Source organism: Triturus cristatus, chromosome 3_1 (assembly GCF_964204655.1).
Source record: "Triturus cristatus chromosome 3_1, aTriCri1.1, whole genome shotgun sequence".
Taxonomy (NCBI): Eukaryota; Metazoa; Chordata; class Amphibia; order Caudata; family Salamandridae; genus Triturus; species Triturus cristatus.
In genome coordinates, this window is record NC_140583.1 from 102300768 (window position 1) to 102317595 (window position 16828).

General features: G+C 51.6%; 1 protein-coding gene across 1 annotated transcript in view; it reads right to left on the reverse strand.

Annotated features, from left to right (window-relative positions):
• The window catches only part of TRIM44 (tripartite motif containing 44), a 410675-nt gene that overhangs the window by 236836 nt on the left and 157011 nt on the right, over nt 1-16828 (reverse strand). The window contains exon 4 of the mRNA XM_085643487.1: nt 15391-15413. Within this exon, the coding sequence (XP_085499613.1) occupies nt 15391-15413 (23 nt within the window). The remainder of the gene's footprint in view (nt 1-15390; nt 15414-16828) is intronic.

Here is a 16828-nt window from a genome sequence, read left to right on the forward strand (position 1 = left end):
TGCGTCCTCCGGATAGGCCCTGGACCGCTCTGCCTCACTCCCCTGATGTTCTGAGTCTGTAACTCACTGCATCCTCCGGATAAGCCCTCGTTCGCTCTGCCTCACTCCCCCGATGTTCCGAGTTTGTAACTCACTGCATCCTCCGGATAAGCCCTCACTCGCTCTGCCTCACTCCCCCGATGTTCTGAGTTTGTAACTCACTGCATCCTCCGGATTAGCCCTCGTTCGCTCTGCCTCACTCCCCTGATGTTCTGAGTTTGTAACGCACTGCATCCTCCGGATAAGCCCTCGTTCGCTCTGCCTCACTTCCCTGATGTTCTGAGTTTGTAACTCACTGCTTCCTCCGGATAAGCCCTGGACAGCTCTGCCCACTCCCCTGATGTTCTGGGTCTGTAACTCACTGCATCCTCCGGATAAGCCCTCGTTCACTCTGCCTCACTCCCCTGATGTTCTGAGTCTGTAACTAACTTCATCCTCCGGATAAGCCCTGGACCGCTCTGCCTCACTCCCCTGATGTTCTGGCTCTGTCACTCACTGCAACCTCCGGATAAGCCCTCGTTCGCTCTGCCTCACTCCCCTGATGTTCTGAGTTTGTAACTCACTGCATCCTCCGGATAAGCCCTCGTTCGCTCTGCCTCACTCCCCTGATGCTCTGAGTCTGTAACTCACTGCATCCTCCGGATAAGCCCTAGACCGCTCTGCCTCACTCCCCCGATGTTCTGAGTTTGTAACTCACTGCATCCTCCGGATAAGCCCTAGACCGCTTTGCCTCACTCCCCTGATGTTCTGAGTCTGTAACTCACTGCGTCCTTGGGATAAGCCTTCGTTCGCTCTGCCTCACTCCTCATGTTCTAAGTTTGTAACTCACTGCATCCGACGGATAAGCCCTCGTTCGCTCTGCCTCACTCCCCTGATGTTCTGAGTCTGTAACTCACTGCATCCTCCGGATAAGCCCTGGACAGCTCTGCTCAATCCCCCAATGTTCTGAGTCTGTAACTTACTGCATCCTCCGGATAAGCCCTGGACCGCTCTGCCTCACTTTCCCCATGTTCTGAGTCTGTAACTCACTGCATCCTACGGATAAGCCCTGGACAGCTCTGCCCACTCTCCCAGTGTTCTGAGTCTGTAACTCACTGCATCCTCTGGATAAGCCCTGGACCGCTCTGCCTCACTTCCCCCATGTTCTGAGTCTGTAACTCACTGCATCCTCCGGATAAGCCCTGGACAGCTCTGCCCACTCCCCCAGTGTTCTGAGTCTGTAACTCACTGCATCCTCTGGATAAGCCCTGGACCGCTCTGCCTCACTCCCCTGATGTTCTGACTCTGTAACTCACTCCATCCTCCGGATAAGCCCTGGACCGCTCTGCCTCACTCCACTGATGTTCTGAGTTTGTAACTCACTGCAACCTCCGGATAAGCCCTCGTTCGCTCTGCCTCACACCCCTGATGTTCTGAGTCTGTAACTCACTGCGTCCTCCGGATAGGCCCTGGACCGCTCTGCCTCACTCCCCTGATGTTCTGAGTCTGTAACTCACTGCATCCTCCGGATAAGCCCTCGTTCGCTCTGCCTCACACCCCTGATGTTCTGAGTCTGTAACTCACTGCGTCCTCCGGATAGGCCCTGGACCGCTCTGCCTCACTCCCCTGATGTTCTGAGTCTGTAACTCACTGCATCCTCCGGATAAGCCCTCGTTCGCTCTGCCTCACTCCCCCGATGTTCCGAGTTTGTAACTCACTGCATCCTCCGGATAAGCCCTCACTCGCTCTGCCTCACTCCCCCGATGTTCTGAGTTTGTAACTCACTGCATCCTCCGGATTAGCCCTCGTTCGCTCTGCCTCACTCCCCTGATGTTCTGAGTTTGTAACGCACTGCATCCTCCGGATAAGCCCTCGTTCGCTCTGCCTCACTTCCCTGATGTTCTGAGTTTGTAACTCACTGCTTCCTCCGGATAAGCCCTGGACAGCTCTGCCCACTCCCCTGATGTTCTGGGTCTGTAACTCACTGCATCCTCCGGATAAGCCCTCGTTCGCTCTGCCTCACTCCCCTGATGTTCTGAGTCTGTAACTAACTTCATCCTCCGGATAAGCCCTGGACCGCTCTGCCTCACTCCCCTGATGTTCTGGCTCTGTAACTCACTGCAACCTCCGGATAAGCCCTCGTTCGCTCTGCCTCACTCCCCTGATGGTCTGAGTTTGTAACTCACTGCATCCTCCGGATAAGCCCTCGTTCGCTCTGCCTCACTCCCCTGATGCTCTGAGTCTGTAACTCACTGCATCCTCCGGATATGCCCTAGACCGCTCTGCCTCACTCCCCCGATGTTCTGAGTTTGTAACTCACTGCATCCTCCGGATAAGCCCTAGACCGCTTTGCCTCACTCCCCTGATGTTCTGAGTCTGTAACTCACTGCGTCCTTGGGATAAGCCTTCGTTCGCTCTGCCTCACTCCTCATGTTCTAAGTTTGTAACTCACTGCATCCGACGGATAAGCCCTCGTTCGCTCTGCCTCACTCCCCTGATGTTCTGAGTCTGTAACTCACTGCATCCTCCGGATAAGCCCTGGACAGCTCTGCTCAATCCCCCAATGTTCTGAGTCTGTAACTTACTGCATCCTCCGGATAAGCCCTGGACCGCTCTGCCTCACTTTCCCCATGTTCTGAGTCTGTAACTCACTGCATCCTACGGATAAGCCCTGGACAGCTCTGCCCACTCTCCCAGTGTTCTGAGTCTGTAACTCACTGCATCCTCTGGATAAGCCCTGGACCGCTCTGCCTCACTTCCCCCATGTTCTGAGTCTGTAACTCACTGCATCCTCCGGATAAGCCCTGGACAGCTCTGCCCACTCCCCCAGTGTTCTGAGTCTGTAACTCACTGCATCCTCTGGATAAGCCCTGGACCGCTCTGCCTCACTCCCCCGATGTTCTGAGTTTGTAACTCACTGCATCCGACGGATAAGCCCTGGACAGCTCTGCTCACTCCCCCGATGTTCTGAGTTTGTAACTTACTGCATCCTCCGGATAAGCCCTCGTTCGCTCTGCCTCACTCCCCCGATGTTCTGAGTTTGTAACTCACTGCATCCTCCAGATAAGCCCTGGACCGCTCTGCCTCACTCCCCCGATGTTCTGAGTTTGTAACTCACTGCGTCCTCCGGATAGGCCCTGGACCGCTCTGCCTCACTCCACCGATGTTCTGAGTTTGTAACTCACTGCATCCTCCGGATAAGCCCTGGACCGCTCTGCCTCACTCCCCTGATGTTCTGAGTGTGTAACTCACTGCATCCTCCAGATAAGCCCTGGACCGCTCTGCCTCACTCCCCCGATGTTCTGAGTTTGTAACTCACTGCGTCCTCCGGATAGGCCCTGAACCGCTCTGCCTCACTCCACCGATGTTCTGAGTTTGTAACTCACTGCATCCTCCGGATAGGCCCTGGACCGCTCTTTTTCACTCCACCGATGTTCTGAGTTTGTAACTCACTGCATCCGACGGATAAGCCCTGGACAACTCTGCTCACTCCCCCGATGTTCTGAGTTTGTAACTTACTGCATCCTCCGGATAAGCCCTCGTTCGCTCTGCCTCACTCCCCTGATGTTCTGAGTTTGTAACTCACTGCATCCTCCAGATAAGCCCTGGACCGCTCTTTTTCACTCCACCGATGTTCTGAGTTTGTAACTCACTGCATCCGACGGATAAGCCCTCGTTCGCTCTGCCTCCCTCCCCGACGTTCTGAGTTTGTAACTCACTGCATCTGACGGATAAGCCCTCAACCGCTCTGCCTCACTTGCCCCATGTTCTGAGTCTGTAACTCACTGCATCCTCCGGATAAGCCCTGGACAGCTCAGCCCACTCCCCCAATGTTCTGAGTCTGTAACTCACTGCATCCTCCAGATAAGCCCTGGACCGCTCTGCATCACTCCACCGATGTTCTGAGTTTGTAACTCACTGCATCCTCCGGATAGGCCCTGGACCGCTCTGCCTCACTCCCCCAATGTTCTGAGTCCGTAACTCACTGTATACTTCGGATAAGCCCTGGACAGCTCAGCCCACTCCCCCAATGTTCTGAGTCTGTAACTCACTGCATCCTCCAGATAAGCCCTGGACCGCTCTGCCTCACTTGCCCCATGTTCTGAGTCGTTAACTCACTGCATCCTCCAGATAAGCCTTCGACCGCTCTATCTCACTCCCCCGATGTTCTGAGTTTGTAACTCACTGCATCCTCCGGATAGGCCCTGGACTGCTCTGCCTCACTCCACCGACGTTCTGAGTTTGTAACTCACTGCATCCTCCGGATAAGCCCTAGACCGCTCTGCCTCACTCCACCGACGTTCTGAGTTTGTAACTCACTACATCCTCCGGATAAGCCCTCGTTCGCTCTGCCTCACTCCACTGATGTTCTGAGTCTGTAACTCACTGCATCCTCCGGATAGGCCCTGGACCGCTCTGCCTCACTCCCCCGATGTTCTGAGTCTGTAACTCACTGCATCCTCCGGATAAGCCCTCGTTCGCTCTGCCTCACTCCCCTGATGTTCTGAGTTTGTAACTCACTGCGTCTGACGGATAAGCCCTCGTTCGCTCTGCCTCACTCCCCTGACGTTCTGAGTTTGTAACTCACTGCGTCCTCCGGATACGCCTTTGACCGCTCTGCCTCACTCCCCTGATGTTCTGAGTCTGTAACTCACTGCATCCTCCGGATAAGCCCTCGTTCGCTCTGCCTCACTCCCCCGATGTTCCGAGTTTGTAACTCACTGCATCCTCCGGATAAGCCCTCACTCGCTCTGCCTCACTCCCCCGATGTTCTGAGTTTGTAACTCACTGCATCCTCCGGATTAGCCCTCGTTCGCTCTGCCTCACTCCCCTGATGTTCTGAGTTTGTAACGCACTGCATCCTCCGGATAAGCCCTCGTTCGCTCTGCCTCACTTCCCTGATGTTCTGAGTTTGTAACTCACTGCTTCCTCCGGATAAGCCCTGGACAGCTCTGCCCACTCCCCTGATGTTCTGGGTCTGTAACTCACTGCATCCTCCGGATAAGCCCTCGTTCGCTCTGCCTCACTCCCCTGATGTTCTGAGTCTGTAACTAACTTCATCCTCCGGATAAGCCCTGGACCGCTCTGCCTCACTCCCCTGATGTTCTGGCTCTGTAACTCACTGCAACCTCCGGATAAGCCCTCGTTCGCTCTGCCTCACTCCCCTGATGTTCTGAGTTTGTAACTCACTGCATCCTCCGGATAAGCCCTCGTTCGCTCTGCCTCACTCCCCTGATGCTCTGAGTCTGTAACTCACTGCATCCTCCGGATAAGCCCTAGACCGCTCTGCCTCACTCCCCCGATGTTCTGAGTTTGTAACTCACTGCATCCTCCGGATAAGCCCTAGACCGCTTTGCCTCACTCCCCTGATGTTCTGAGTCTGTAACTCACTGCGTCCTTGGGATAAGCCTTCGTTCGCTCTGCCTCACTCCCCTGATGTTCTGAGTCTGTAACTCACTGCATCCTCCGGATAAGCCCTGGACAGCTCTGCTCAATCCCCCAATGTTCTGAGTCTGTAACTTACTGCATCCTCCGGATAAGCCCTGGACCGCTCTGCCTCACTTTCCCCATGTTCTGAGTCTGTAACTCACTGCATCCTACGGATAAGCCCTGGACAGCTCTGCCCACTCTCCCAGTGTTCTGAGTCTGTAACTCACTGCATCCTCTGGATAAGCCCTGGACCGCTCTGCCTCACTTCCCCCATGTTCTGAGTCTGTAACTCACTGCATCCTCCGGATAAGCCCTGGACAGCTCTGCCCACTCCCCCAGTGTTCTGAGTCTGTAACTCACTGCATCCTTCGGATAAGCCCTGGACCACTCTGCCTCACTCCCCCGATGTTCTGAGTTTGTAACTCACTGCATCCGACGGATAAGCCCTGGACAGCTCTGCTCACTCCCCCGATGTTCTGAGTTTGTAACTTACTGCATCCTCCGGATAAGCCCTCGTTCGCTCTGCCTCACTCCCCCGATGTTCTGAGTTTGTAACTCACTGCATCCTCCAGATAAGCCCTGGACCGCTCTGCCTCACTCCCCCGATGTTCTGAGTTTGTAACTCACTGCGTCCTCCGGATAGGCCCTGGACCGCTCTGCCTCACTCCACCGATGTTCTGAGTTTGTAACTCACTGCATCCTCCGGATAAGCCCTGGACCGCTCTGCCTCACTCCCCTGATGTTCTGAGTGTGTAACTCACTGCATCCTCCAGATAAGCCCTGGACCGCTCTGCCTCACTCCCCCGATGTTCTGAGTTTGTAACTCACTGCGTCCTCCGGATAGGCCCTGAACCGCTCTGCCTCACTCCACCGATGTTCTGAGTTTGTAACTCACTGCATCCTCCGGATAGGCCCTGGACCGCTCTTTTTCACTCCACCGATGTTCTGAGTTTGTAACTCACTGCATCTGACGGATAAGCCCTGGACAACTCTGCTCACTCCCCCGATGTTCTGAGTTTGTAACTTACTGCATCCTCCGGATAAGCCCTCGTTCGCTCTGCCTCACTCCCCTGATGTTCTGAGTTTGTAACTCACTGCATCCTCCAGATAAGCCCTGGACCGCTCTGCCTCACTCCCCCGATGTTCTGAGTTTGTAACTCACAGCGTCCTCCGGATAGGCCCTGGACCGCTCTGCCTCACTCCACCGATGTTCTGAGTTTGTAACTCACTGCATCCGACGGATAAGCCCTGTACAGCTCTGCTCACTCCCCCGATGTTCTGAGTTTGTAACTCACTGCATCCTCGGGATAAGCCCTGGACAGCTCTGCTCACTCCCCCGATGTTCTGAGTTTGTAACTCACTGCATCCTCCGGATAAGCCCTCGTTCGCTCTGCCTCACTCCCCTGACGTTCTGAGTTTGTAACTCACTGCGTCCTCCGGATAGGCCCTGGACCGCTCTGCCTCACTCCACCGACGTTCTGAGTTTGTAACTCACTGCATCCGACGGATAAGCCCTCGTTCGCTCTGCCTCCCTCCCCGACGTTCTGAGTTTGTAACTCACTGCATCTGACGGATAAGCCCTCAACCGCTCTGCCTCACTTGCCCCATGTTCTGAGTCTGTAACTCACTGCATCCTCCGGATAAGCCCTGGACAGCTCAGCCCACTCCCCCAATGTTCTGAGTCTGTAACTCACTGCATCCTCCAGATAAGCCCTGGACCGCTCTGCATCACTCCACCGATGTTCTGAGTTTGTAACTCACTGCATCCTCCGGATAGGCCCTGGACCGCTCTGCCTCACTCCCCCAATGTTCTGAGTCCGTAACTCACTGTATACTTCGGATAAGCCCTGGACAGCTCAGCCCACTCCCCCAATGTTCTGAGTCTGTAACTCACTGCATCCTCCAGATAAGCCCTGGACCGCTCAGCCTCACTTGCCCCATGTTCTGAGTCGTTAACTCACTGCATCCTCCAGATAAGCCTTCGACCGTTCTATCTCACTCCCCCGATGTTCTGAGTTTGTAACTCACTGCATCCTCCGGATAGGCCCTGGACCGCTCTGCCTCACTCCACCGACGTTCTGAGTTTGTAACTCACTGCATCCTCCGGATAAGCCCTAGACCGCTCTGCCTCACTCCACCGACGTTCTGAGTTTGTAACTCACTACATCCTCCGGATAAGCCCTCGTTCGCTCTGCCTCACTCCACTGATGTTCTGAGTCTGTAACTCACTGCATCCTCCGGATAGGCCCTGGACCGCTCTGCCTCACTCCCCCGATGTTCTGAGTCTGTAACTCACTGCATCCTCCGGATAAGCCCTCGTTCGCTCTGCCTCACTCCCCTGATGTTCTGAGTTTGTAACTCACTGCGTCTGACGGATAAGCCCTCGTTCGCTCTGCCTCACTCCCCTGACGTTCTGAGTTTGTAACTCACTGCGTCCTCCGGATACGCCTTTGACCGCTCTGCCTCACTCCACCGACGTTCTGAGTTTGTAACTCACTGCATCCTCCGGATAGGCCCTGGACAGCTCTGCCCACTCCCCCAGTGTTCTGAGTCTGTAACTCACTGCATCCTCCGGATAGGCTCTGGACCGCTCTGCCTCACTCCCCTGATGTTCTGAGTTTGTAACTCACTGCATCCTCCGGATAGGCTCTGCACCGCTCTGCCTCACTCCCCTGATGTTCTGAGTCTGTAACTCACTGCGTCCTCCGGATAGGCCCTGGACCGCTCTGCCTCACTCCCCAGATGTTCTGAGTTTGTAACTCACGGCATCCTCCGGATAGGCCCTGGACCGCTCTGACTCACTCCTCCGACGTTCTGAGTTTGTAACTCACTGCATCCTCGGGATAAGCCCTGGACAGCTCTGCTCACTCCCCCGATGTTCTGAGTTTGTAACTCACTGCATCCTCCGGATAAGCCCTCGTTCGCTCTGCCTCACTCCCCTGATGTTCCGAGTCTGTAACTCACTGCGTCCGACAGATAAGCCCCCGTTCGCTCTGCCTCACTCCCCTGATGTTCTGAGTTTGTAACTCACTGCGTCCTCCGGATAGGCCCTGGACCACTCTGCCTCACTCCCCCGATGTTCTGAGTTTGTAACTCACTGCATCCTCCAGATAAGCCCTCGTTCGCTCTGCCTCACTCCACCGATGTTCTGAGTCTGTAACTCACTGCGTCCGACAGATAAGCCCCCGTTCGCTCTGCCTCACTCCCCTGATGTTCTGAGTTTGTAACTCACTGCGTCCTCCGGATAGGCCCTGGACCGCTCTGCCTCACTCCCCTGATGTTCTGAGTTTGTAACTCACTGCGTCCGACGGATAAGCCCTCGTTCGCTCTGCCTCACTCCCCTGACGTTCTGAGTTTGTAACTCACTGCGTCCTCCGGATAAGCCCTGGACAGCTCTGCCCACTCCCCCAGTGTTCTGAGTCTGTAACTCACTGCATCCTCCGGATAGGCTCTGGACCGCTCTGCCTCACTCCCCTGATGTTCTGAGTTTGTAACTCACTGCATCCTCCGGATAGGCTCTGGACCGCTCTGCCTCACTCCCCGGATGTTCTGAGTCTGTAACTCACTGCGTCCTCCAGATAGGCCCTGGACCGCTCTGCCTCACTCCACCGATGTTCTGAGTTGGTAACTCACTGCATCCTCCGGATAAGCCCTCGTTCGCTCTGCCTCACTACACCGATGTTCTGAGTCTGTAACTCACTGCGTCCGACAGATAAGCCCCCGTTCGCTCTGCCTCACTTCCCTGATGTTCTGAGTTTGTAACTCACTGCGTCCTCCGGATAGGCCCTGGACCGCTCTGCCTCACTCCCCTGATGTTCTGAGTCTGTAACTCACTGCATCCTCCGATAAGCCCTCGTTCGCTCTGCCTCACTCCCCTGACGTTCTGAGTTTGTAACTCACTGCGTCCTCCGGATAGGCCCTGGACCGCTCTGCCTCACTCCACCGACGTTCTAAGTTTGCAACTCACTGCATCCTCCGGATAAGCCCTGGGCAGCTCTGCCCACTCCCCCAGTGTTCTGAGTCTGTAACTCACTGCATCCTCCGGATAGGCTCTGGACCGCTCTGCCTCACTCCCCTGATGTTCTGAGTTTGTAACTCACTGCATCCTCCGGATAGGCCCTGGACCGCTCTGCCTCACTCTCCTGATGTTCTGAGTTTGTAACTCACTGCATCCTCCGGATAGGCCCTGGACCGCTCTGCCTCACTCCCCCGATGTTCTGAGTTTGTAACTCACTGCGTCCTCCGGATAGGCCCTGGACCGCGCTGCCTCACTCCACCGACGTTCTGAGTTTGTAACTCACTGCATCCTCGGGATAAGCCCTGGACAGCTCTGCTCGCTCCCCTGATGTTCTGAGTTTGTAACTCACTGCATCCTCCGGATAAGCCCTCGTTCGCTCTGCCTCACTCCCCTGATGTTCTGAGTTTGTAACTCACTGCGTCCTCCGGATAGGCCCTGGACCGCTCTGCCTCACTCCCCTGATGTTCTGAGTCGGTAACTCACTGCATCCTCCGGATAAGCCCTAGACCGCTCTGCCTCACTCCCCTGATGTTCTGAGTCTGTAACTCACTGCATCCTCCGGATAAGCCCTGGACCGCTCTATCTCACTCCCCCAATGTTCTGAGTTTGTAACTCACTGCATCCTCCGGATAAGCCCTCGTTCGCTCTGCCTCACTCCCCTGATGTTCTGAGTCTGTAACTCACTGCATCCTCCTGATAAGCCCTCGTTCGCTCTGCCTCACTCCCCCGATGTTCTGAGTTTGTAACTCACTGCGTCCTCCGGAGAGGCCCTGGACCGCTCTGCCTAACTCCACCGATGTTCTGAGTTTGTAACTCACTGCATCCTCCGGATAAGCCCTCGTTCACTCTGCCTCACTCCACCGACGTTCTGAGTTTGTAACTCACTGCATCCTCGGGATAAGCCCTGGACAGCTCTGCTCACTCCCCCGATGTTCTGAGTTTGTAACTCACTGCATCCTCCGGATAAGCCCTCGTTCACTCTGCCTCACTCCCCTGACGTTCTGAGTTTGTAACTCACTGCGTCCTCCGGATAGGCCCTGGACCGCTCCGCCTCACTCCCCCGATGTTCTGAGTCTGTAACTTACTGCGTCCTCCGGATAGGCCCTGGACCGCGCTGCCTCACTCCACCGACGTTCTGAGTTTGTAACTCACTGCATCCTCGGGATAAGCCCTGGACAGCTCTGCTCACTCCCCCGATGTTCTGAGTCTGTAACTCACTGCGTCCTCCGGAGAGACCCTCGTTCGCTCTACCTCACCCCCCCTGATGTTCTGAGTCTGTAACTCACTGCATCCTCCGGATAAGCCCTGGACCGCTCTGCCTCACTCCCCTGATGTTCTATGTTTGTAACTCACTGCGTCCTCCGGATAGGCCCTGGACAGCTCTGCCTCACTTTCCCCAGTGTTCTGAGTCTGTAACTCACTGCATCCTCCGGGTAGGCCCTGGACCGCTCTGCCTCACTCCCCCCGATGTTGAATCGCTAGAGGGGAGTACCTGCTGCACAGTTTGAGCAGAAGACACCCCTACCAGTGAGATCATGGCTGCCTCTTCTCCTGTACTTCAGAAACTGTTGCTATGAGTCCTGGAGGACTCCGCTGCTTAACTGAAGCAAGCAGCCAACTGTTACACTTGCTGTATTTGTCTGCTTCACGGCGCTAATAATATCGCAAATTCTTTTTAAAACAGGTGTCGAGACAGTCCAAGCGCTTCTCTTGAAAGCTCTAAGGAGGGCAGAATGTATTTATTTCTACACTTCACACTTGTATATAGCGGGGACATGACCCTAAGGCATCAGAGCGCTTTACAATAAGCAGGAGATACGGTGACAGCGGGTTACATTAACAGTAATTCAATTCAGACGATTACTTCGGTGGGTGATGCTTCGCCTCGTCACTCTGCGGCCCAGGTGAGGCGCATCTTTTGCCTGGGCAGAATGCCAACACACAGTGAAGGCACACCACTGCACAGAGGGCTGGGGCAGCCGCCGGATCACTCTGTGTGTGAAGCTATGCACCATTCACTGGCTTTTGTTTACTATATTACTATTCTGGGAGTCGTAACGTTCATACGGTTCTACAGAGTAACACACTCCATGACAACCAGTCCAATTCAATTCAATTAAGCTTTATTCGGTTCAAATTAATGACCATAAAAGCACAAAAAAGATACACATTGTAAAAGTACAAAGGAGAGTTACAGTGGACATTGGCAACACTTTAAACTCACAATTGGTTAAAACAGAAAGACACAGTTAATTAAAAACACATACTTTTCCTGGAGTTGATGCATTTGTTTAAAAAAGTTGCAGTATAACCAGTCCTAAAACAACTAAACCCGGGACTGCTGACGAGGGAAGACCTGGTAAGTCCTATGAGAGATGATAATTCTATAAGTATATTCCCAGCTCCCCCATCAGCCGCGACGCCTCCGCCTGATAATGTAAAACAATGTACTTAGTAAAGTGACTAGTGAGATAAACAATTCTTTAGGCCACATATCCCTGGATCACTTATTGACTGAGGAGATACAAGAGATGAGTAAAGTTGTTCCCGGATGTGCGTGGGTATTGTCTGCAATGTACAGACATGTGAGTAAGACACGTGGGTAGCATGTATACGAGTCAGTCACTGAACAGTGCGCACCATCAAGTAGGGGTACGAGCCACAGAGTGTCTCGCACCCTTTCTTCTTACTTACACATGGCGAGTAGGCCCAAGTCACGTGTGGTAACATTCACCACTCCTGGCTTTTATCAAACAGCGCTTTACACCCTGGGGTTTGCACACCAGGGTTTCAAATAGTGAAAAAAAAGAAGCAGTTGGAAGTCCTAGAATGCAGCGTACTCTTTCCTAAAAAGCCAAGATTGAATGACATGTACTCTCAAGTATATTTATGGAGGCTGACATCAATATCTAAGAGAAAAAGGATTGTACAGCTAAAAAGAAATGCTGTCTATCTAGCTATAGGCGCGCTCAAGGAGTACACTGAGGAGGCCAGTTACGAAATGAGAAAGGAATTGTGGGCTCATCTTATCCAGAATATGCTTTTACATCTGGTTTGACAGATGTGTGAAAGACCTACTGTTACCAGTTCTATGAAATATACAGAGAGCGTGCCTTGGCAACACCCAGAGCAATATGCCTTTTTCGCCTCATGCTATTGGCTCTTTGATGTACCATTCCATCTCTTATGGAGTGCTTTCATTCCAATGCATAAGGGAATATTTTACATCTCAAAACAGCATCGAATCATCATACATTAAGTTCTTATCTCAGCGAAACCAATTGTTTTTCCCCTCTGCATCAGGCTGTTCTCTAATGTTTTATTCAGGGTTCAAAATCAACGCCAGATCTATTAGCTTTGCCAACGCTTGCTTGTCCTTGCAGCTAAACCTGCAATTAATCGCTAATATCACAGAAAAAGTATTTTGCAAGTAAGTCCCCTAATGCTTCAAGACCAACCCTCGTGTTTACATTCATGTCCATTCTTCTCTGCCAACTTTACTATTAAAAGTTTTTGTTTCTTGTAAGACAGCTACAGAAAGGTATCAGTTGGTGTTACTTGCCACAATCACACGAAAGCGAAATCAAACAATTAAACAAAATCAGAAATTGTAGTAGTCTTGGGTCACCCACTTCCGCTTTCAACAAATCCTCAAAAAAAATTCTGCGTAAGCATTGGCCAAATAAAGTAAGGCTGTGGTTGGAGAGCAGTAGGGCCGAAAAATAAGTGTTCAAAAGGGCAGCCATCTTCAAGGGCCTACCCAGGTTTAAAAGGGCAGCCATCTTCAAGAGCCTACCCAGGTTTAAAAGGGCAGCCGTCTTCAAGAGCCTACCCAGGTTTAAAAGGGCAGCCGTCTTCAAGAGCCTACCCAGGTTTAAAAGGGCAGCCGTCTTCAAGAGCCTACCCAGGTTTAAAAGGGCAGCCATCTTCAAGAGCCTAACCGGATTTCCCTGAGTTTCAGCCATCTTCACAATGTGCTACGGTAGGGAACCAAAACTTCGAAATAGACTCAGATTCTGGACCCTAAAAATGTTCTACCTGGACAGGCAGAGTACAAGCATGATGACACCATCTTTTATAAGGTTTACTAATCACAGTGTTCACCAATAAACACAAAGGTTCAAGAATTGTGGCTGTGAAAGTACAGAAAAGTAAAACACGCGTGCGCGTCTGTGCCTATTCTCACACTACACCGATGCTTCTGTACAACGCTAAAACCCTTCCTACATAGGTCACACTTTACTCATGTTCTTTCTAGCCATCATACACTAGCGTCTAATGCTTACTGTCTTCTCACTTCTTTTTAGTGACTACGTGTCACAGTTCCGCAACAAAAACAGAATAATCAAAAACTCTGATTCATATGCAGAACAATGAGACACTACCCATATAGGCCATATGCCAACACTCAACCGGTCCCAAGATGCTTGTTTTTTGGTCCAAGGAGGACCTGACAGTGTGGGCTGGACTGTTCCCATGAGGAACAGGGTCAAGTCTGATTTGCATATGGTTGGGTGCAAACTGGAATGTCGTAGTGGACAAAATAACGATGGATTAAACCCAGATCTGTGACTGGCGGTGAATGTTTGACAATGTGCAACATTCCGTCCATCATCTTTTTGTGCTACAAACAGTACTTTCCAGCTCGCTTGTTGGAGACTGTCCATCGCTAAAGCCCGTTTAGGGTTTTACATCCTTCCCGTAAGAGCAGAAGCAGGAGGAGAAGCCTTGAGGATTGTTGGAGAGGCATCTCAGGCTGCGACAGGCCGTAAGCCAAGCCTCCGCTCTGTTGCCCTACCCCTTCGATTGCCCCTTCCAGGGTGCGTTAAGCAGTAGACCTGAACGCCTCGCTCCCCCAAGGACCTGGCCTTCTCAAACTGTGAGAAAGGTTTCGGGATTGGCAGGCCTGCAGCAGGCCTATGAAGCTGGCTTGATGTTTCAGTCAGTCAACTCTTTCTGACCTAAGGTGTGTACTAAATCAAGGTGCCCGTGATCGGTCTGCCCTGCAGTATGGCAACTTAACCCTTCGTTCACTGGAGCTTGATAAAATGCGTTGTACTGAGTTCGGCAATATTAGCAGAGGTTATGCGTAGTACTACTATATGACTATGCACGACTATGATTACGTTCTATGTAAAACAAGCATTGGCAAAGCCAACAGGTGTGGTTTAAAAGTGCTAGGGCATGGAAAAAACACTTTTGCATGCTTGTTCATACACAAGCATTAGCACTATAGGGCAGAGCCAATGCTTGTTTTCAACGTATCACCAATAATTGTCGCGGACCTTCGTAGGTCATCATTGAAGAATTGATAGCATCCTAAAACAATATCTGAGTTTGATTGCACGGTAGGAATGCACAGGTGTTTGATATTTAATTGCTCTGTACATATTCAAATACGTTTGTTATTTAATGCTACATAAATAACAGAGATTTCACAAACAAATGGATTATTCTTTAAATATAGGGATTTATTCCGCATGACCATTAACAGCTTTCCAGCAACAAAAGAACAAAATACATTGACAAAAATTTGTGGTTCATATAATAATATGTACATACTAAAATCCAGGCGAAACGTGTAAGGAGAAAAAACAATAAGGGCTAAAATAAACTTGAATTTGATTTATGAACGTCCGATTACGCATGGTACGCCTCATTCCAAGCACACTTACCTGAAATGATGTGGTAATAATGTACAAAGGAAAAAAAACCTTATGGAATTAATAATTCAATGTGTAGGATTACAGTATTAGAGCACTTAAAAAGAAATTGACAAAATAGATCTCCAAAAAAGTACCAAATTTGGGACTAATGGAAAGTGTCACTAAGAATGTGAGCGTTCTAAAAGAGAGTCCGCACCATCCAACTTCATACAATAAAGGAGATTGTGAAAATCAAGGAAAGGAACATTGGCCACTTACCTGGGCATTTCTTGCTCAACATCCTGTAAGAAGAAGAGAGAGAGAAATACAGTCACAATGTTACAATCATAGGCAACGAGGCAACCAACCCCCTCAACTGAAGGGCACATGGAAACGCCATCAACTGAGCTGACACTTTTTAATGTTCCTGCGGCTGTAAGCAGCCCATGATACCCAATTAAACCAGCACTAAGTAGAAGCACAAAAGGGCATTTATGCTGAACGGATGAGCTAGGACTGGCACTCCGTTACGCAGCGGCGGCTTCTCTGTTGAGGCGGAGGAGCGTCGCCCCACTGTTGTTTCAGCAGTGCACACAGAAACAATAAACGATAATAAAACAAGTTTGTTATCATTTTATTTCTCTTTGCAGACACTGAGCTGAGCCTTGGGATGGGGCCATCCTGACAGAGAATCAGCAACAGGGAGGAGGAATGGTGGGCACTAAGTGCGCATGTGGGTTTAGCCGACTGTCTCAGCCCGGCCAAACAGACATGCCCACGTAGCCTTTCTCGAACCCGAGCTGTGTTGTACAGCTGGGTGGAGAAGAGACATAGCGCCTAACCAGGCCGCTCAGATCCATCCTAGTGCTGCTCTCATGCTGGTAATGGTATTACCAGCATGAGAGCAGAGCCTGGATTGGACATGGGGTGTCTGGGAGCCTGTGCATTGGCTGCTGGGAGTTAACAGAAGCAGATGAGCAGAAGACCACCAAGGTGGTGGCCAGCAGGTAAGTAATATTTTCTCCCTAGTACTACCCCCTCTCCCTGCGTCGCCCCCCCACTTTACTTTCAAAGTAACAGCCACTGGACTCTGAACTGATCTGAGCTCATGCATTAAGATAGACCTTTAGTTCACATGCAAATGGCACCTTCGGTTGGCCTCTGGTCCCCTTCACCCTTGGTGCTAAGAGCGTTTTTATTAGATTAGTTTGCTGAGTGGTGTTTGTGTCTGAGTTCAGGCTCTGATCATCTGTCCTTAAGACCCAGTTCCCTTGTCCCTGGGCTGCTTTGATGTATCCACGCCACAGTATCTGTCTTCCTGCCACACAGTCTGTTTCTCCTGACCGCTCTATCAAACACGACAAAAAACAAACTTTCAAAGCGGGAGTTTGTTTCTCAAATTCTGAATTAAAAAAAGATTTTGAGTCCCCATGGTGTGGGGGGCATTTTTTAGGTCTCCCCTGACCCAGCGCATGCGCTGGTCTGGCGAGATTTTTTGTGAGGGCTCCAAAAAGTGCTACCATGGCCAGCCTAGAGCTACAGTGCATGTGCGCGGACGCGCGTGCCGCGCTTGATCGAGATTACTTTCATTCCGCACAGCCGCTTTGATGTTTGATCGTGATCACTTTCGCGGCCACAATGATGTTCTCCGTAAACCAATGCTTCAATAGCAGCAGTTAAAATAAACCAGCATAATGATTCACCACACGTCCTTTAG